General features: G+C 43.1%; 1 protein-coding gene across 9 annotated transcripts in view; it reads left to right on the forward strand.

Moving 5' to 3' along the window:
* The first annotated feature begins 10,186 nt into the window (after positions 1–10,186).
* The window catches only part of MGLL (monoglyceride lipase), an 86,378-nt gene continuing 74,220 nt past the window's right edge, over positions 10,187–22,344 (forward strand). For 5 of the 9 annotated variants that reach the window (XM_033141045.1, XM_033141044.1, XM_033141049.1 and 2 more), the window contains exons 1-2: positions 11,001–11,473; positions 12,087–12,225. In XM_033141045.1, coding sequence (XP_032996936.1) covers positions 11,464–11,473; positions 12,087–12,225 — 149 coding nt within the window. In that variant the 5' untranslated portion in view covers positions 11,001–11,463. Of the gene's footprint in view, positions 10,394–10,705; positions 10,912–11,000; positions 11,474–12,086; positions 12,226–22,344 lie in introns of those variants that run through there. The other 4 variants (XM_033141053.1, XM_033141046.1, XM_033141050.1 and 1 more) reach the window with 4 other exon arrangements.

Raw genomic sequence — 22,344 nt, forward strand, 5'->3', positions numbered from 1 at the left:
TTGCCACAGCCAATCGCCAGCAGGCCTTCCCGCAGCCACCAATCACCTGCCCAACTGCTGCTGCCAATCTTCTGCTTGCTGCTGCCATTAATCGCACACACCCCCTCTGCATTCACTATCCGTGTATAAGACGACACCCAATTTTTGCCTTTTTTTAATAAAAAAAGCAAAAAGCATTGTCTGATACACAGAAAAATATGGTGTATCTTCTTGCCCCAGTGTGGTTCCGGCTTCTAAAATATTTATTTATATAAATATAAATATAAATATAAATATAAATATTTAAATGAACATAATTATTTATATTAGACCATTTAGAATGCAATATCAAAGATTCTTCAGAAGTTTATTTTGAACACAACCCACCAAGAAGTCCTCCCGTATAACCCTCATTGAAAGGAGTGGAAGCTACATAAGAGCACATGCTCAACATTGCATAGTTCCTATTATTATTATTATTATTAACCAAAAATCACAGGGCGGTTCCTCTCATAAAAATACAAAATGAGAACACAAAATACATAATAAAGCAAACACAAACCAATAACCCCCCCCCAACACATTTAAAAACCATAGAATGTTAATCAGCCAAAGGTCTGGTTATGGCGAAATGCCTAAATATATGCAATGAAGGTGCCAAGTGAGTTTCCCGGGTGAACTTATTTCACAAGCGGGGAGCCACTGAATCAAAGGCCCATTCTTGTGTTTCCACCCTCCAGATCTCTTGTGTAGGAGGCACACAAAGAAGGGCCTTAGATGATGGGTCCAGGGCTGTTCATATGGAGACAGGTGGTCCTTGTAGTATTGTGGTCCTGAATTGGGATTATGCAATTAAATGGCGATTACGCAAGCAAATTTGGCAGTTAGAGCCACTCCCATTCATTTCGATGGAGCATGCACACAAGGCCTTTCCAGCGGATGGTGTCCTTTAATACAACAAAATATAACATTGGATGGGGGAGATATGATAAACCATTGCCAAAACTTTTACAGGAAGGAAAATATTTATTACAACATATCAATGCTAAAAAAAAAAAAGAATTAGGAAGCTGTGAGAATGCCTTATGGGCATAGTTTGTTTGTTTTTAATGCTTACACGAAGGGTACCATTGTGGCATACTGGCATGAGGCATGGAAAGGACTTGACTGTATGATTCATGCAGTGTATTTGGACAGTGATGCCGATATTTTGTCTCTTATTCCCCTTCTGTTCCTGGCAGTCACAGTGCAAAAGGGAATTGGTTGGATATCAGCACTGGCCACCCAATCTGCACAACCAACTTTCTGACTTCATAAGGGATGGAAATTATGTCTGCTTCAGAGATGCTTTCCATGTGTTCCCCTTGCTTCTGGTTTAGTGCCATAATGATAGTGTGGAACATAGCCATGTAGACATGTCATTAGACCCCCAGTAAGAGCTTTACCATTAGCTTTATTATCTTTAGGGTCAGCTACACCCTGGTAGAGATCCCGTACTACATGTGTTTCTTGCTTAAGTATAAGGCCTTGCTTATTCACTGTATGCTGTAGCCAAGGACCACCCAGCATCTGTTTAAGATAAATGTCACATGCACCTTTGTCAAGGACCACCCAACTGTAGATAAATGCTGCCTGTGCTCATGATTCTTAAAGTGTTAACTAGACTAACTTATGAGGTGTAAGTAGACTTTTTCAAGGCCAGATGCTTTTTAAGGATGCTCTGTCTAGAGCGCCTGTTCACACATCAGCCTCTTCAGAGCCAATACAGATTTGCTCTGTAGCCATTTGTATGTGTTGATTTATAGGAATGATAGGATCCGAGAGTAGCTCCTATCTCTCTACAAGTTGTTTTTTTCTCTAGGAATTAATTATATTATATTATATTATATTATATTATATTATATTATATTATATTATATTATATTTATATTATAATATCCCAGAGACCTTTCTTTGCAAGAATCCAGAGCATCTCATGGACATTCATGGATTCCACATATTTGTGTAGCCTTTGGTATTGAACAAGAGTGAGAGGTAGCAATAACACAAAGAGCCCCTCCAGACACCGTTTTTATTGTGCTTTACCGATGATTTGTGATCACGATGGTAGTGGGCCAATTATATGTGATCCCACCATCAATGCTGTTTATGCCTGCAAAAGTTTTGCAGCAATCATACTACTTCATTTCCAATCAGTGCATTTAAGTTCCTGTTTACATCTTGCATGTTTTTATACCACAAGTGATCCAGTTTATTTTTTTGACCAGCTTCTGTTGTGCTGTAGCACAAGAGTGTCCTTCCAGATGGCAATAATGTGGTAACACTGGCGAATCATTGCAGAACTAATAAAGCCAAATGATGTGCCCATTATAAACCCACCACTAATGCACTGTCATTGCACTGTTGACATGTTGCAGAATATACAGTAACCACAAAAAACCACCAGTCTAGTGTGGCCCAAAATCCAACACAGTGGTTTTCAGTGCTTTTCGACATTATCTTCTGGGGCCAAATCATCTGACGCACACACAAAAATGTGTTTGTGAATATGCAGGGTAGGCTAAATGTTGACATTTTTCCAGCCTGTACCCATGCTTTGTGCTACAGCTCCCGGCATCCATCCTTGGGTATCAAGCATCATATCACTTCCAGAAACCTGGTCCTCTCCTTAATGTCCAATCTCTCCCAGGAGACTGGTTAATGACTTCTCTGCCATTTATAAGCAGGTCACCTGGATCATGTGAGCATTTTGGATGTCCCTTTCTCAAGCCACTTTGCATGTTATTGGAGCGCTCTGTGTGTGGGATTTCCCACACACATGCAAATTCCTCTTGTTCATGCTTCTTTGGCTGCTGTTCTCTCTAGCAGTTTCCTGATACCTTAACTTAGAGACATGGCTCGTTCTTATTGTTTCTTTGTCCTATGAGTATTTCCCAGATTAGACATTAATACTGCTTCTTGCATCATTTTCCCCTACACATCTCCATTGTCATCATCAGTGAAGCAGATCTTCATGCGCCTATTCAGCAGAATTGCAAATGGCTTGGCACATGCATCTGATTAAATCTTCTTCACAAATCAAATTACCCTTCTGCAATTAAAGAGGTTGCTGCAGTGAAGTGGAGCAGAAAGATCTTATAAATTCTATTTACCTGTGGATGCCAAAATGAAGTAATCCTTTGCAAATCCTGCTGGGAATGTGTAGTGGCAGACACAACACTGTCTTCTCACTCCCCACCCCCCACCCCCTTTATGGTCTTTCTCTCTCTCATCAGTCTGTACTTCCCTCACTCATTTCTACTTCTTTCCTCCATTGTTCTCACAACACCTACTATATACGCTGATCTAATTATATGCAGTTGATTTCTTTCCTCTATTAAAAGGAAACCACCACCACCCCAAACACCCCTGGCATCATTTACCCTCTTAACAACACACCAGCCTGGGTTCATTGCATTCATGCAAATGTAGTGGGAGTGAGATGTGCTGTTTGTACGCATGGGGAGTTTGATTCTACACGATGCAGCGCAGCCAGTACAGTTTCTTCCAGCAAAGCACTTAAGCACCTGCCTAACACACACAGAAGACGCAAGTGGTCCCATTTGCATTATACATGCCTTTTAAGTAAATGGCAATGTTGGGTACTTAGCTGGGTTAGGCAGGAGTTCTCTCATATTCAAGTAAGATCACGCTCACAGCAAACCAAGCCCCTTTGATACACACAATACTTTTTCTACAGTTACTCTCTGAATTTGAGAAGGCAGCCACCAAGCCTGATGTACACAGAATCGTACTCTGCCTCCCCCTGTTTTTGCTTCTAGTTAATCCAAATAAATACCATCTCCAAGTTCCAAGCTCACAATTGCTAAAAGCATTTATAATCAGACAGCAGTAATGTGCATTTTATGTGATTGATTGGTTTTTATTTTTAGCTCATCTTTCCTGCAAGGAGCAACTTGGGATGGTGGGCATGGTTCTCTCCCCCCCCCCCCAAGTTGTTATGGGGATTAAATGAGGAATAGGAGAACCATATATTCCACCATAGGCTCCTTGGGAGAAAAGGGTAGGAGATAAATGCAGTGAAGCAAGCAAGCAAGCAAATGTTATATTTGCAACAATCCTGGGGCTCAAACCCACGACCCTGAGCTTAAGAGTTTCATACTTTACCAACTGACATATTCTTTGAAAATAAATCTTTACTTGTCAGGTTGGCAACAGTTGAACAACAAATATTCTTGTATATTCCCATATATGAATACAATGCGTTTCTCTCCCCTGAGTCAAAGAGAGGGTTTAGTCCTTTTGTTTTCAAAACTCCTTCATAGCATGCGTAAGTTATTTATCCATAACTTGACTGTCCTGTCCTGACAAACTCCTCCAGAAAGCGTCTGCTTGAAGTCACCACACTCCCATGTTCTCAGTCAAAGAATCAACTAACAGAATAACCAACCAACTGCCAACTGCCACCTCCTTTCCCCAGAAGAAGAAGAAGAAGAAGAAGAAGAAGAAGAAGAAGAAGAAGAAGAAGAAGAAGAAGAGTTTGGATTTGATATCCTGCTTTTCACTACCCGAAGGAGTCTCAACATTCTCCTTTCCCTTCCTCCCCCATAACAAACACTCTGTGAGGTGAGTGGGGCTGAGAGACTTCAGAGAAGTATGACTAGCCCAAGGTCATCCAGCAGCTGCATGTGGAGGAGCGGAGACGCGAACCCGGTTTCTCAGATAACGAGTCTACCGCTCTTAACCACTACACCACACTGGCTCTCAGTAGCATTTATTCTTTGTGAAATACATTTGCAATGAAAATACAATATGTTACTAACAGTCCAGAGGAAGGTAGCCAGGATAATGATGGCTCTATACACAGGCTTTACTAAGTTGAGAACCTTGGCACTGAGAACACAAAAGAAGTCCCTTGAAACGCTGTGCTATTGTTACAGACTCCTCCACCTCCAAGCATTCATCCCCCTCCTGGGATTTCCCTGGAACACAACCCCCCTGCTTCTTACCCCTCCCCATTGTCGCCCCGCCCTGCCCCCTGCCCTAGTGTGAGCCTGGAGGATGGCGATGGGAAACAGTTGGAAGAGGTGGGTTTGTTAGAAGGTAAAGGGGTGACATGATAGCTTTCTTCAAGAACATAAGAACAGGCCTGCTGGATCAGGTCAGCACCCCATCTAGTCCAGCGTCCTTTTCTCTCAGTGGGCCAACCAGAATTAAACAATTGCATTATGAGGTAAGCAAGCAAAATTACAACATAAATTAAGCACAAGTAATCGTCTTTAGCTAGGATAGAGGTGACTAGCCTTTTGGGGGCCAAGGGTCACATTGACTCATGGTGGACCCTCTGGGAGTTGCACATCAACATGGGTTTTTGAAAGCACACATTTTTGGGGGTGGGAAGAAAAAGCTTTTGGAATAACAGACTCGCAGCAAGCGATCTGTGGGAGTAGACAGTTGTTATTTTAAAGGATAACTTTCGGGAGCCCTTCAGGGACCTCCCAAAATACTTTTAGTATCACAGTGGGGTTACTGTGGGGGCACTCAGGAAAGAAAGAAAAATGGATGGGCTTGGAGAGCCACAAATATACCAGTACCTTTTGGCATCATGGGGTGGGATGGGGGCATGGAAACAGTCTTTTTTTTCCCTTAGCATCATTAAAAAAAAATTGTGGGTGTCTTGCAAACCATACAAACTTTGGGGGCATACGTGGGCCGTGGGTTAGCCATCCCTGTGCTAGGGCTTCAAAGATGGAGAGATGAATATACCTAATGTTGGTTGCCAACTCATCTTTTCAATATGAATATTAAGGGCTATCACACCCGAAGTACCGTATTTTTCGCTCCTGTGATGTACCATTAGAAAGTATTTGCAATACCCAAATATAGCAGTCCATTCCATAGACAGAAATGGAAGGGATTCGAAGTGGGGGGAAAGAAAGGGCTCCAACCCTTCATTACTTGACAGGGAAATTACAAGTTCTTGTAATTGTCTCATGAGTAAGCCTGTGTGTGATATGTGTCCAGGAAATAGGCAAAAAGTATTTATTCCTTGTACATATCTCAGAGGCCAATGTGGCTACTTTTATTTCTTACTTCCTGTTTTGTGGAAGATGATGAGAAAGAGAAGGTGATTTTATTCATGTAGCAAGTATAGCCACTCCCCCCCCTCTCCGCTCCCCGGTGTAATGTAACATTGCCAGAAAGAGGAATGACATTTCCATTATGACTCAATGGAAACTGTCATGTGGTGAACTCCCTTTGGGGAACCAAACCTTTATGTATACCAACAAGCAAACATGACCCTGCTAGAACAATTATATGCAAACATGCCATTTGTTCAAGGCTGCAACTGAAAATGTTGCTGGCTTTAGCATGTGTGCTTCTGCAAAGTCCTTAGCGAGATGCAGCAACGGGGTCGCCTGCCTCTGGCTGCTCCCATAGAGGCAGATCTCCTTGGAATTCTCAGCAAGCAGCCATGGCTTTCCAAGATATCTATATTTTGACATGACCTTGCACAGTTGGGATCCCTTGCTCCTTCACTGTGGAATTTCCTCAGGTGGCCTTTCTTATTTCAGGATCTAAACCAGGATGAACAGCAGACCGCCAGCCAGCTGCTACTCATTAATTTCTCCTACAGTTGTGTCAGAGTAGAAGAGATGTGTCTGCAATGGCATTAATCCAAACTATGCAGAGGGTGATTCTGCATTCCTTGCATAGCCAGGGCTACTGAGGAAGAAATGGGAAATAGGTATCATAGAATTGTAGGGTTGGAAGGGCCCCCGAGGATCATCTAGTGCAACCCCCTGCAATTCAGGAATATGCAAGTGGCCCATAAGAGGATCGAACCCGAGACCTTGGCATTTTATTAGAATACGGGCTAACCTAGGATGTAGGAAGCTGCCATTGTTCCATTTAGCTCAGTCTTGTCTGCATTAACTGGCAGTGGATCTCCAGGGTTTCAGGCACAGATTTTTCCTAGTCTTACCTAGAGACCCCGAGGATTGAGCCTGGGAATGTCTGCATGCAAAGCATGGGTTCTACTATTGAGCTATGGCCCTTTATCCTAACATGGGAGGGTTTTTGTACATATTGGCATGCATTACATTTTCATTTTATTTTCATTTTAGCACTGCAGGTACCAAACATACAGTAAGCAAATAACATCTTCTGTTTAAATGTAAGTCTCGTCCAGGGCACTCTCCACTTCTATTGGTGTGCTGTCTTTTCACTTCCTGCATTTTTCAGCATCAGAGTAGCTTAATTTTGACCTTGGCAGTTGTGTATTCCAGAAGCTCATAAATGGAACCAAACCAAAACCTCCTTACATAATTTTGGGGATGTTCAGAAGGGGTGGGCCTTTACAATTACTTTGGAATGATCTCTGAAGAATTTCCCCAATGGAAGGTGATGGCATGTTAGCCTACTCTGTTGATGTTTTATCTGTGTGGAAAGTTATACTAAACAGAATGTAATTGAACTGTGTTTAGACGTGTCTTGGCAGAATCATATGAGAAAAAGCAAAGGCTGGCTGAATGAGTGTCAATAAACTACAGTTGAATCATGACAAGATGGAGGTGCTGTGGGTATGTCCTGGTTATGTCCAGGGAGATGGTGTTCAGCCTATTTTTTATGAGGTTGCACTCCCCTGACACAGCAAGCTTGCAGTTTAGAAGTGCTCCTGAATCCTCATTTTAATAATGCACATCAGCCTGAAGAATTCTTTACAGCCCAACAGCTTGCTTCTATCATTTCCTTGCTTGTTTTGTGTGAATAATGCTATCCATCTCCTTTGGTTGATATGTATTTCTTCTGCAGAACCAATACATAATAAAGCTCTGATCCCTTTGTTTTGAAAATGTGAGCAGCGGCATTTTGTATTTGTGAAGCATCCTTGAAAACAGACAAGACATTCTGTGGCATCTAAAGGCATTGATTAGCTTTTTGGATTACAGGAAATGGCATAATATGAAGGCAACATTTCAAAATCCCAACAGAGTCTGTTGGGATTAGGAAAATCTGGCGCATGCTCTAAAAGATTCACTTGTTTGACTTGTTTGTTACTATTCCATTAGATCACTTGAGTGATCAAGTGAATCACTTGAGAGAATGTAGATTTCATGAGCCAGAAGTGTTCGGATCCAGCTGGAGCCTTAGGATTTTAGCAGTTCAAAAATCACTGAAATAATGCAGCAGTTTTGAAGCAAAGAGAGAGTCTAGGCCTCATAAGAAGTAGAAGGCAGTGGACTATTTTAAGGGTACAATCTAACAGAAACTGAGCACTTTATATACCACTGTTTTTCATGGGAGAGTTTTAAACATGTACATGAAGCCTTAATTAAATCAAGAAGTAACTTTGGCTCTTAAAGTCAAAGTTAATTGCCATAAATAACTTTTTCACTCAATTTGTTCGTAATAAAGTTCACCTACATTTTTATTATAGTTATCTGACCACAAAGTGCTAAATGCATCCTGAGTTAAATTGCCTGTGTTGGATACTTAGTTTATGTTATTGAACTATTTCTTAATTTATTTTGCAGGGACATAATCAGTACATTCTGAGACCCAGCCAGATGGGCGGGGTACAAATAATAAATTATTATTATTATTATTATTATTATTATTATTATTATTATTATTATAGGTCCAATTGGATATATATTGTATTGTGTTTTAAAATAGGCTGCACTGAACAATGAGCACAACTCATAAAGGATGCTCACTGTATTCTACAAGGACTTCACTTTCTAGGATGAAGAGCAATGCTTTAAAGAAAATGGCATCTCCCATTGCATCTGTTATGCCAACGTGGTGCCCTTCAGGTATTCTGGATTAAAACTCCCATTAGCCCCAGCTAGCCAGATGGTTGGGGATGGACGGTGGGAGCTGTAGTCCCAAGCACCTATATCTTGGGATTATATGTTCTGAGGTTGAAGTTTGTGATTTGAATGTATATTTATTTATTAACGACACTTGTATGCCACCATATAACATAAAAATTTCTGGGCGACTCCCTGGGCTTTTAATTTTTTTAGTGGACTCAGAGACCATTAATAGTAGCAGCATTTAAGCAGCCTTTGTACACTGTATTCTACATAGATCAACTCAATAATTCTGAATAGTATATCAGAACAAGCATATGAAGCTACTTTCATGTAGCTGGATTTTTGGTCCTTTAACTACCTGTAACAACTGGCTTGCTGTTTTTTCTTTTGTATGCCATGCATAACCTCACCATTATTATTATTATTATTATTATTAATTATTATTATACACATTACAGCCCTGGGGCTGAGGTCACCTAAAGTGTTTATCGCTGAGGCAGCATTTGAACAGGAAACTTTCCAAAGCTTACACTCATACTCCATACAATTCTGACTATCCTCTACAGTCAGGCCCATGTATTCAGAATGCAAAACAAAACGAAGCTTAAATATTCAGAGTCCCTAATCCTGGAAGGGTGAATAAAGAAGCGATTTTATTCACGCATGTTGTATATAACATTAACCAAATTTTCATCTTCCTCATAACTTGAAAACTATAAAGGCATGGGGGGGGGAATTCACACGTGACTTTGACATGTGAGCCAATCCAGTGCAGCAATTTTAATCAAAATCTTAAATGTTGTAGTGAAGTTGTTAAAAAAAAAACACATACCAAAAAACACACACGTAGTGACCTGTCGTAGGGCAACCCCCGTGAAGATGATAACAATGGTTGCCCAGGCCTTGTTGCTGGTAGCGAAGAGCCCCGCCATTACAGTTCAAGCTGCAGCCCCCACCTCCCAAAAAAGCTTCTGGGTCCGCCACCGAGAGGGGCCCAGGCCTTCTGCCCTCAGAACCACCGCCAAGTGGCACCACCTGTCCACTGGCAGCAGCAGCCTTCCTCGCTTTACCCCTCGGGCGGAGGTGCTTGGTAGGTATGCGGAGGTGGAGGCCTTATTAGTTCCTCCTCGAGAGGCGCCACCAAGGAGGAATAGCAACAAGCTGCCCTCCTTGACACCTGGTCTGTACCCAACAAGGCGATGCCCTAAGATTCTGGGTTAGCCGGTGCGGGGGAGGAGGAGGAAGAAGGGCTCTGCCCACGCGCCCCAGGGGAGTCACCCGGCCCCAGGCGTGGCAAAGCAGGCCAGGTCTCCCGCGCGTGGCCACCAGTGAGAAGATCTCTCGCAGCAAGGCGCGGGGGAGGTGGGGAAGAGCTCCTTCTGACACCGCCGCTCCTCCTCCTCCTCCCCCTGTGCGCCTGCCTGCCCTACCAGAAAGGGAAGGCGTTTATTTCCTCGGCCTTAGAATAAACCCCTCGGGCGCCTCCGCCGCTTTGTAAGGTCTACCTGCCTGCGAACGGAGCGAGCGGCTCCGCGCCTGGCACCACCCCCGGCAAGCGGCAACCCGGCGAGCGCGGCGCGTCTCGGCACCTGGTAACGAAGCCCTCTCCCCTCGCCCGCCAGTCACAATCCCCGCCTCCATCGCCAGCCGCCGCGAAAGGCAACGCGCGCGCCTCGGCGGAGTTGCGGATCGTGTCCTCTCGCGGCGGGCGCCTGCTTGGATCCGAATCTGCTCCTTGCTCGCTGCCGCTCCGCACACGGGCTTATTTAGAAAGCGGATCTCCCCGTTGCCTTTCCTAAAGCCCTAAAACACACAAGCGGAGGGCGTATGGGGGGGGGGGCGAGGTTGCTTGCTTTTCAAATGCAGTAACCCGGTGGCTCTAATACCCGGGGTGTTTGGAGCAGATCTTGCGGAAAGGTCTGGGCAGGAGGGACCCCAGGAATTTTCCAACCGGGGTCGCAGCAGTAAAGACATCTCTCTCCTCCCCCTTCCATCTCTTCCCTTTCCCTGCTTCCCTCGACCTCGTATTGGCAGCAAAGTTTGAAAGCAACCTGCAGCCGGCCCCGCCTGGGAACTTTCAGTTTAACCGGTCCATGGCTGAATGTTCAAGGTGCCTTTGATGTTTGTGTACGAGCGCGTGTGCGTGTGCTAGTGGAGAGAGAGCAAGAGAGCAGCTTCTGGGAAACGGGACTGTTGCTTGCTTGCTTGCTTGCTTGCTTCCCCCCCCCCCGCTACACTTTATCACCCACCTTCTTCCTCCCACCAGCCCACACGCGCGATTTGCTTAAGAAGAACGGCGCGGGGTGGGGGAGTGTTGAAATTAGCAAGAAGTGGTAAATTGATTAAGACCAGTTTCCTCCTGCGAGAGAGAGCGCGAGAGAGCGATTGCAAAGAGGAGCACGGGAGGGGGAAGAGCTAGAGCGAGAACCGTTCGCAGGCAGCCCAGCCCCTGTAGAGCACAGGAGCTTGCAAAGGAGGGGTGGGAAGTGAGCATTGCTGCTGGTAGCGGCTCAGTTAGCTGCCGTTTGCAACGGCGAAGAATTGATCTAGCCACTAGCGGGGTGCTGGTTGTTAGGCGGGGTGTTTCTGCGGCTCCTCGGCGACGTGCAAAGCGCTCTCCTTGATTGCATTTGACTTGCAATGCCGGCAAACCGTGCACAGGATGAAATCAGGTTTGTTACGACGTTCTGTATGGGGTTTTCTTTTACCCTCCCTTCCCTCACATGTCAGAAAGGATCATAGCAACGAGGCAGTGTCAGTCACCTCATCACAGTGTCTCTTGTGCCGTTCTTTGGAGATATGTGTGTTGTTGTTGTTTTTTAAAAAAGAGAGATGATGAATCTTTTATGCAGCTGGCTTCTTGTATCCATACAGGAGCTTCACAATTTGCACTTGATTGCAGCTAAAATCTTTTTTGTGTGTGTAAGATCTGCTTCCCTAAACTGATGGAAAATAAACACAGATGGGAGATGAGGAGGAGGGGGGGAACTACAAGCCATAATGAGGCAGTGTGGTTGGGTGCTCTTTCTCCTTTCTACCCTTTGAGCATTTTCTTCCTGCAAAAAGAAAATGTGAGTCTTCGGTCTGCAGAGCAGTTGCGTGGAGCAGAAGAAATCCGACCTATGTTTGTGCATCTTTGGAAAGTGGAAGAGGTTTACTTGGATAGTGCAAGTTGATTTATGGATTACTCTCTTCCGTGTATGGTATTCATAGATTCCTTTGCATGCAGACTCTTTCCAGCAATTATGCTTAAAAGTGTGTATTTCCTTTTTCCACACCTTGTAGGTCACTCTTCTAGAATGCCAGAGGAAAGTTCCCCACGGAAGACTCCCCAGAATGTCCCATATCGGGACCTTCCTCATTTGGTCAACGCTGATGGGCAGTACCTTTTCTGCAGATACTGGAAGCCATCCACCCCACCAAGGTGAGCGCTGCAAAGTGGAGCATTTCTTGTGTGTGAATAAATAAGACACCTTTCATTCAGCTTCACTTCTGTTTGTTCTGCTGTACAGAGAGTAGCACAAAGAATGTGCTCTTCGTCAAACAGATCCTTGCCCCAAGCAACTTCACTGCAAAGGCTGTAACACCCTTGATCCTTCAGTGTTTGTGATGGAGTAATGTTGCATGTTGAAATATTGCACTAATATAACTATTGGTAAGCCCATCTTGAGTAAGGAATTGCATGCTGCTGCGGTAAGGGAGGAGCTGTCTATTAATCATTCAACCTCCTACTCATTAGAATAGGCCTTAAAAGCAACTCACATGAGTAAGGCTTGGAAGATTGGGGCAGTTCTGTTTCTTAACCCAGCAAAACCAAATGCCGTGAGAAAAACCAACATGTAAATAAATATGTTAATCAAACACTGTTGCGTTTCAGAGCTGTGCGAAGGTTCAGGTTGCTCAGTCCTTCCCAATATTTTAGGGCAAGTAAGTAAAAACTTCAGAGCCAAGTTAAAATGGTTATACATCTCAGTTCAATGGCAAGGGTGCCCACATGTTGCATGATTATTTACTTTTCCTAATGGTAGCTGTGTACTGAGATGACTCTTTAGCTTTGCCATAGGGTTCTACTGGAACTCAAGAGCCCTGAAGATATGTTCAAATAGTAGTCAAAATTACCAAATAATCAGTCATTAGATAATCCCCTTTTCATAATCCCCTACAGAATAATGACTTTTTGGATATGGTTCTTCAGGAAGCATGAATATTGCATTCTAGATGGACTTGTCATGTGGATTTTCCTCATTTTTGTTATTTCTGTCCTTTTTCTCTATTGAAGCTGGCTTGTTGAATATAAATGCCAGCTCTAGCAATGGAGGAGAGTTACATATAGAAAAGAGTGAGACTATTGTTCTGCTCTTTGTCTTTTCTGCAGGCCAACAGGATAAGCTCTGTTTATTTTTGCATTGCAAGGCAAGAAAACATATTTGGAAAATGGTTACCCAAGGAACAGTAGGGAATTCAGCTTTCCTGTCTCTGGATTTTGTAGCTATCCAACTACAGTAGTAAAGCTTTGCATGATGTGACACCTGGCTGAAGAAAGGAACATAAAACTTCCATATTGTTTAAGAGCAATGATCCATCTTCTAGACTATGAACTTGTCTCCAGCAGCACTCCTAGAAAATGGGAAGAGCAGCAATGGGGCAAGCACGAAGTAATTGATCTTCTAGGTGATCTTTCCCATTAGCTTTTGAACCTATGAGGGTCATTGGCTAGTGTTTTCCTGTGAGCTTAAGAGAGAGGTTACAAGGCTCAGTGGACTATTGATCTGACAGTGGACATTTTATGTTTCTCCTGCCTTCAGTTATTTAGCATATAAAACTTGTGAACTGCTGAAGTTTGGGGATACTAAAGCAGTTCTTTGAATAAAAAGGACTCTCCTGATTCTTCTCATAAGCTGCTGTCTTTAGTGCATTGTATGCCATATCATTCATGAAAAGCATCTATTAGCGTAATTTTGTCATCGTTCAAGGCCTACCTTAAGCTTTCAACCTTTCACCTAGAACAAAACCTGTAGAATCCTTGTGCTTTGTTGTTTACAACATGGAGAAGCCACCCTCCGAAATAGTACTCTTGTATCATTTCAAATGAATTGCTTTAGTAGCTTGCACCTGAGCTTCTTTTGTTTTTGCAACTTGTAAGTCATTTTAGAGGCTATATCCTAAGTCCTCCCAGGGTCAGTGGACAAACCTTACAAGATTTGGAGTTGTCTGTAAAGCATCTACGTTGGCCAGACTTTAACTACATGATCCATGCGGCAGCTCTCCCAAACCTGAGGGTAACTTACTGGCACTGCTTGCAACAGGAGTTCTGGCATCATCCTTAAAGATTTCCTCTACTGAACAAATTCAGAATCAAAACAAGCTTCTTCTGTGAAACCAGCCTGTCACGTATTATAATGCTAATTAATCATTAACTGCCCACAGTGTTCTTCAGTGAGTTGCAGAATTGCGTTCCCCTTTCATGTTTAATTTCTTAGCAAATTAGTGGTGCTCACATGAGGCTTTGATCAAGAAATGAAAGGATGGCAAAGCAGTGAAAGTTAGAACTTGGCATTTTGTTCCTCCTGGTAGCTTGGTGTCTGCACACACTAAGTGGTTAATTGAGAGCAAGATTGCCCTAGTTTTGTGACAACAAAGTAAGCAGGATCAGGGCTGCTCACTTACAAGTGGCTCTTAAGTGTGTGGAGCCGTTTATTTTTTAGCCTCTGATGTATTGTGGGGTATGTGTGAGAGAGGGGGAAATTGTAGGTTGCTGAATAATAATTTATCAGCTGCATCCCGACTTTCATGGGACAGTCTTGAAATACTAGGATAATTGGAGAAAACGCATTCCTGGACACTTTCTGAAGCATCCTTTATTTCCCTGCTTCTTCTTTAGAAGCACTACGGCTTTTGTCTAATTATTAATGATAAACTATAATAATACTGAGGAGCCTTGGGTCGTTTTACTGTTCTGTTAATCTGATGAGGGTTCAAACCCAGAAGGAAGACAGTATTATTTTGTGACTGTTTTGTTTTGTTTGTTTGTTTTACCTTGATCCTATTGAGTATAGGGTTGGACTAAGTGTTCATGAGAAAAAACTCTAGAACTTGCTAGGTAGGTTTCAGAACATTTTTCTGTGACATGACAGCTTTTGAATCTTTAAAGCGGCACTTGCTTCACACATACATCTCCCCTTGTGAATATAAAATGAGAAAGCCACCACATGTCAACTTCCCCAACTTGACACACATACATAGAAATGTTAAGTCTCATGAAGTTTAGGATAGAATTCCATGTAGTGTTACGGCAAGTGTTCCAGTGGTGCAAGGATTTTTCCTTGCACAAGAGAATGCTCTCCCTCTTTCCCCTCCTGCGTTCCTCAAATCTGTTTTCTGGGGGTTCCCCAAACCTCTGGAGCAAAGGGAAGAAAGGAGAGGAAGGGAAGTGATATACTGGGTGCAAGGTGCAGGTGAATATGTCTGGATCTGTGCGGAATTGTGTTTCATCCAGTTGGTCCACGTGCCTGTGGCCTGTCTTGAGTGAAATGCTGACTTACTACCTGTACCTCCCCATCTCCCACTATATGAAGTATACAAACCCAGGAGGCAACAATCACAGTGAAAAATACAACTTTGCTTTGAAGGTGGTGATCACCAGGCCGTAGGCTCTAAGGTAGACTAGAAGTTTTCACTTAGGATGTGGGTGTGGTTTTTTGCTTTCACTGCTCAGGTATATTGACAGGGCGATGCAGATGTCTTTCCAATTGTAGAAGCTGTTCAACTTGTTGGACTAGATTTGTGGGAAATATGTCAAAATCCTTTTGAAATGTTTACGTTGCAGTCTGTTTGGTGTGTAATCTGGGTTGGTTCATTTAGCCCTGTTTCATTTCTCATAATGAGAGAAACACTGTTGGTTTTAATTAAAGCAGCGCACAAATCGCTCTCAGGAAAGTAGGTACAATTATCCAATATAATTGAAGCTATAACTACACAGTGAAATAACAAGTTTGAGGTAGTTCAGCATGTTTTGGAAGTTCAGGTAATCATTAATGCAGAAAATAGTAAACTCTTCCTAGGGGTGGCTGGATTGAGGGGGAGGAAAAAGCACACTCCCTTACTATAGGTTTTTCAATATTAGTTAAGCCTAGTAATTTCCAATAAAGGCTTAGAAAACCCCTCGCTTGCCACATGTAGGGAAATATACACCTCACATTACAATAAAATACCTCTTCTCCCCCTCTCCCGTTCATCTTGTTGCATTTGGTATTCTGGTCTTCCAGAAAATCAGGTCAAATCAGTTAGGCACTTCATAAATAGCTACAGTTTTTGGTGACTGTTTATGACTCCATAAAATCGTCTGAGTCTCCTGAGTTAAAAAACTATGCATACTTTTTCTGAAAATATGGGCCAGCCGCTTTTCATGTTTAATCCCCTAACTGAATCATATATAGTACAGTTTTTAAAAAAAGTCTTTGGGAAATGATTTTCCCTTTGAACACAAGCACACACCATTCAAGGTAGAGGCCTACTCTGGGCCTTTGGCTTTTAGCTTCAGGTGTAGTAGTAGAGCAACTGAGCAAATTTCCATTTCTTATGTCAGACATGGAAACCAACCACCAGGCATTGGAGTGAATCATTGTGTAAGGGCTCATTGGTCATTCTAAAGAAGCAAAGGCCAATATCCTTTTTTGACCTAAGCTTTTGAAGTATTGTACTTGACAGCTATTGATATTTGGAAGTATTCCTTTTTTTGCCATTGTTTCCATTGTTTACCTTGTTCACCCTGAAACCCTTATTTCTTCTAACTGGGTTAGGCTTCTTTTACTATTTATTATTGTCTGTTCAGGTTTCTAGCCCCTAAGTGTTTGATACGCAGGGTTAGGGAGAGCACCGTTTAATCCTCCTGTGTTGTGACGTTGCTGTCTTACACTGTTTTGCTTGCTGAGCAGTAAGAATAATAATTTCATTATTTATATGCCGTACAATCTGACTAGGTTGCCCCAGCCACTCTGGGTGGCTCCCAACAAAATATTAAAACACAATAAAACATCAACTTGATATATGACATTTTATTGTACGTGTGTGTGTGTGTGTGTGTTTCATAGAATCATTTGTTTGTGTTTGCATGCGTGTTTAATCTCTTTGGGGGACTTTGGTTTTAAAAAGCAGTATATAAATAAATGGTAATAACAATATAACCACTTCCGTAGTCAGAGGAGAAGAGTGTGCTGTTGATACTTTGAAGGCCGTGCATTGCACTTAGGGCAGTGCCTGAACTCACCTGGTGAATTGTCCGTCAAAAGAGACTACCCATTTCTTATGTAACTTGCTTATGTTATTAGAGAAAGGGGTCTTTTTAAACATACGATCTTTGAATAGCTACTGTCTGCCTGACGTTTCTGCGGGTAAATGAGCAATTTCTGGTTCGCCTACAAATCTCTTGTAAAGATAACTGTCTTTCCTTCAGACCTAAAGCCAGGGGGTGGTGGCAGCATTTAGGAGGGTAGGATTGGCTCCTGGCCCAACACGTCCCAATGAGTTCAATGGGACTTGCTCCCTATTAAGTGTAGATAGGGTTGCTATCTGAGTATCCCTTGTCTCCTACCATCTATTAATTGAAGATGAGATAATGAGCTTGTGTTGGATCAATGCCAGTGTTAGTGAAGCCTTGAAAATAGGGAGATACAAAAGGTTTTTAGCATCTGGAAAGACCAAGGTGTTTACATATGCTGTTATTTATTATTCAATCCAGTTAGATTTCTTCCTAATGTGTTTAATCTGAAATACTGTAGTATACTATGTAAAATTGTTGTGATAGGCTACTAACATGAGTTTGGCCAAACTGCGAGAGGCAGTGAAGGATAGGCGTGCCTGGCGTACTCTGGGTCCATGGGGTCACGAAAGAGTCGGACACGACTGAACGACACTGAACAACAAACAACAAGTTATGTGTTTTGGGAGTAGTACATAATTGCAGGCAGGGGGAGACTTAGCACTGGCAATCAGCACCCCAATCCATCTATATCTCAATGTCATGAGTAGCTTTCAGTCTTCCTTCTTTCCCAGGGAGTCATCTTATCTATTCAGCTCCTCGCAGTGTTGCTGCATTCCTCTGCACCATGGCGACTGCCTTGTTAATTTTCACTGGGACACCCTTTATGATGTTTTTCCTCACGATGGAAAAAAACCCCAGCTTCAAAATAAGAAGATATTTTTTAAAAAAATACAGAAGTCCTGCTTCTCATCTCACTGTTGATGCTCAAACAGGCCTCATTAGTGCGATAATTTTTTTCCAGTTGCCACAAGAATGCTCCATAAAAACAAATCTGTCTTTGTTTTGCAGTGGGAAAACCCATGAAAGAAGGCAACAAGCTGGGTCCATGAATCATGGTTAATGGCACCATGAAGATGACTTGGAACACAGGTCTCTAGCATGACAGACACTGGGAAGTGGGGGAATCCTTGCAGGCAGTCTCCACTTACGGATGCTTCTGCAGGGGCTGTGTCTTCATGATCACAGAAATCACCCCAGGACCAAACGTCAGTCATATAGAATGGTTTGTCTAGAACCATGATCAGATGTAGCAGTTTCGTTTTTTAAATTGTCTTCCCCCCCCACCCCAAAAAAATGCCCCGACAGATGGTATATGTAATGATATGGCATCATTCTCACTGGGCCCTTGTAAGGAAGAAATAATGCTAATGATTGCTGACTGAAGCAGTGGCAATTTTGTTGTTGTTAAGAAAAGAAAGGAAAAGAAAAGAAAAGAAAGAAAAAGAAAAGAAAAGACAAAGAAAGAAAAGTGATCACTAGACTAGAATCTTCTGCTTCACCTTCTTTTCTAAAGCTAACCACCCCCCCCAAATAATAATAATAATAGTCACATTTCTATACCACCTTGTTCTGAGGATCACAGAGCAGTTTACAATAAAAAAGCAAAGCTGCTTATGCAAGCTGCTGCCATTCAGTGTAGACAGTACAGTGGTACCTAGGGTTACATACGCTTCAGGTTACAGACTCCGATAACCCAGAAATAATGCTTCAGGTTAAGAATTTTGCTTCAGGATAAGAACAGAAATTGTGCTCTGGCGGCGCAGCAGCAGTGGGAGGTCCCATTAGCTAAAGTGGTGCTTCAGGTTAATAACAGTTTCAGGTTAAGAACGGACCTCCAGAACGAATTAAGTACTTAACCAGAGGTACCACTGTACTGAGCTGGCTGGACCAATGGGCTGACTCAGTACAAGGCAGCTTCCTGGGTTCCTAATGGAAAACTGGTTAGAAACAAAAAAGATGCAGCCCTTTTTTCTGCCTTTCACTCGGCAAGAATGCCAAACAAGCATCTGGTGGAAATTTTGACCTAGTGCCTTCTTATTTGCTTTATTTGTTTATTATTTGCTTACAGTATTTATAGGTTGTCCTATAACAAAGCTGTCATAGTGGCTAGCAAGAAATAAAACATTTTAAAATTAATCAGCAATGAAACTTGATGTAAAGCTTGGTCCTGATCTGGCTCCCTCCCCACCAGGTATTCGTTAACAATAAAATAAAACTAAAGGCTTGCAGAACTTCATGCTTAGTGTGGCCCTTAGATTTCTGTCCCCATGGAGAACGCTCGCAAAGGGACCTCATACAAGTGGAGGGACAAAGGGCTGGGAACAGGTCCTACTTTCTCCTGCCTTTTCTGTATCCACCCACTGTGAGTGTTTGTAGTTCTCAGCTTGTCTCTTTACTAATAAGGAAAGCAGCAATCCTTTGTGGGCACAGTGTTACAGGGGTTGAACAGGGAAGACGGAGGTGACTATATATAGTGTAGATTTTCAGATGCAGATACCTTTTTTTTTTTTTTAAGGACCAAATCCCAAATAAAAGATACAAGCTAGAGGCTGATTTCCCAGCAAGGGGGAAATGAACAGCCCACATACAAAAAGAGCTGAACTTCAGTAAATTTTCCTCTAGGAAGGTTTGCTGCCAAGTGACTCCAAATGTTACTTCCACTTTTCGGCTGGAAATTACTGCATGATGATACTGATCAAGTAATTGAAGGAAATGTACCACATTTTAAGTATAGGCCAAGAGCTCATGCTTGCTTGGGGTTTGTCCTAATACTTGTAGTAAATCCATTTGTAGAAAGATTTTGCACTCCGTTAATGCATATAGATGGTGACAGCCAGATAAGGAGAAGGTGCCAGATGAAAACAAATTGCATGGTTTAAAGATAAGAATGATTAGTAACCTCTTTTAAAGAAAGTCCCTGATCTAGTGAAATACAGAGGTGAGTACTATATATCTCTTAAGTTTTTCCCCCGCGGTTCGGAGGCTCCAAGGGTGCAAAATATGGTCCTTTCTAAAAATGGTGAGCAAATGTAATTTTCCGGTCTGTCAGTGCTTTTAGCCAGTTTGTGGGCTGCAAGGGAATATTTTAATAACGTTCCTCCGTTGTTATTCAGTGCAAGGTTTTAGACTTGTCTGTCAAACCTGTGCAGAGACATAGTTTCTTCGTTGTGCCATGCCAAAAGGGGAAAAAGGTATTGGGGAAGCAGTAAGTAATTAAACTTTAGAGAGATCAGTATCTCACTGACCTAGTACAGTGGTACCTCGGGTTAAGAACTTAATTTGTTTTGGAGGTCTGTTCTTAACCTGAAACTGTTCTTAACCTGAGGCACCACTTTAGCTAATGGGGCCTCCCGCTGCTGCCATGCCACTGCCGCACAATTTCTGTTCTCATCCTGAAGCAGAGTTCTTAACCTGAGATACTATTTCTGGGTTAGCGGGGTCTGTAACCTGAAACGTCTGTAACCCAAGGTACCACTGTAGTACATATGGAATAGTTAAACTTCAAATTAAGAATTCTGCTTTGTGCTGTCCATTTATAAACAATAGATGACAGGTCAGCATTGAATTTAGAAAGGCCATGCATTTATAAAATCCTTTGGATTGTAAACAAGCATGTTTTTATCTTTACTATGAGAGCCTCCAGACACAAAGGGTAACATGCTTACCTATGATGGGTGCAGTGCTGTCGGAATACGTTTCACGGATCCGCCATGGATTCATATTTATTTGGTTATTTTGTGAGTTTTTCGAGGTCTACTTTTGGTATAATTGCGCGCAAAAGCGAAAGTGAAAGCATGAATGAATAGTGTGGTTCACTTATGAGATTAATCCGCCTTTATTTTATAGTTCCGGTTATGTTCAAAGTTGTTAATGAGCGTTAAACTTGCTTCCCGCCTTTTTGGAGGGCAGCAACAGTAATGTTATTGGTTGAGGCATTAATGATGATGTCACGTTTGTTCCCTAATAAAAGGCAGAGGCACCCCGCTTAGGCACGTTCGTTCGTGCTTTCGTTTCGCTTTAGTTGGGTTTTAGTTGAAGTCAAGTTTAGTTTAAGGGATTAGGAGCGGGCTGGACGGGTTGGATGGGTTTTTCTTTAGTTAGAGTTAGATCGCGGAAGATTATTCGGTTTTAGTTTCAGATAGGTTCTTTTAGGTTAGCCTAGGGTTAGGCCCGCGGAAGATATTTCGGTTTTAGTTTATTTAGTTAGCCTCGCGGAAGATTGGGCGCGCAGGGTCTTTAAGCTTAGGAGAACTTAGCTTAGGGGACGAGCCTACGCGGGTTCTGCCGAAGCCACTAAAGATACAACCGGTGTCTGTCTTCCTTTGGGGTTAAAGGGGGAGTAAAGTAAAATTTTTAATTTCTTTAATTTGGTCCGTCTATTCAGAGTAGGTATATATTTTATTTCACGAGGCAACTTTTCATTAAAGAAGGCACTTAGGAACCTCACACACATCAGAGTCTTCAATTGGCTTACTCATCATCCTTCAGACTGTGAGGCTTGGCCGGCGACGTGCTCAAAAGCACGCGGAACGCTGGCCGCCTTTTCCCCGCAATGGTACCCGTGCATAAACCAGTCCAAGGCCGGTGCCCGAGGAGCTCCAGCACCCAAACCCCGACAAGTGGTGCCCTCTCTGAGGCAAAGCGTAGTCGAAAGTCGCTTCCACGAAGACCTCCGGTTAAAGAGGCAACATATCGGAAGTGCTCGGAAACAGACATTGAGAGGTGAGTATAACGGCCCGGTTTATCCAGGATTTCGTTGCAGTAGCGCGAATCCACCGCTTGCCAAAGTACTGTAAATAGAAATTGCGCGCGTGTATTTGCCCCAAGGGTCCCCGGGTTAGAGCGGCAAGGAGTTTAGTGTAAGCCTACGGGCAGGGTAAGGTCTTCCCAAAGCCTACGGGTGGGAAGGGTTCTGGCAAAAGCCTACGGGTGCCAGGTTTTCGGTCAAAGCCTACGGGTAGGGCCGGTGTCTCCCGAAAAAGCCTACGGGGGGGAGGGAAAGGTTTCTCTGGCTAAAGCTACGGTTGCCAGTTGTTTCGGTCAAAGCCTACGGGTAGGGCCGGTAGCCCCCTAGTAGAAGCCACGGGTGGGGGTGGAGGTTTTCTGGCTAAAGCCTACGGTGCCAGGTTTTTCGGTCAAAGCCACGGGTAGGGACCGTGGTCCCCTAGTAGAAGCCTACGGGTGGGGGAGGAAAAGTTTTGGAAAAGTGCTAAAAATGGGCTC

The sequence above is a fragment of the Lacerta agilis genome, chromosome 2, assembly GCF_009819535.1.
Source record: "Lacerta agilis isolate rLacAgi1 chromosome 2, rLacAgi1.pri, whole genome shotgun sequence".
NCBI classification, from domain to species: Eukaryota; Metazoa; Chordata; class Lepidosauria; order Squamata; family Lacertidae; genus Lacerta; species Lacerta agilis.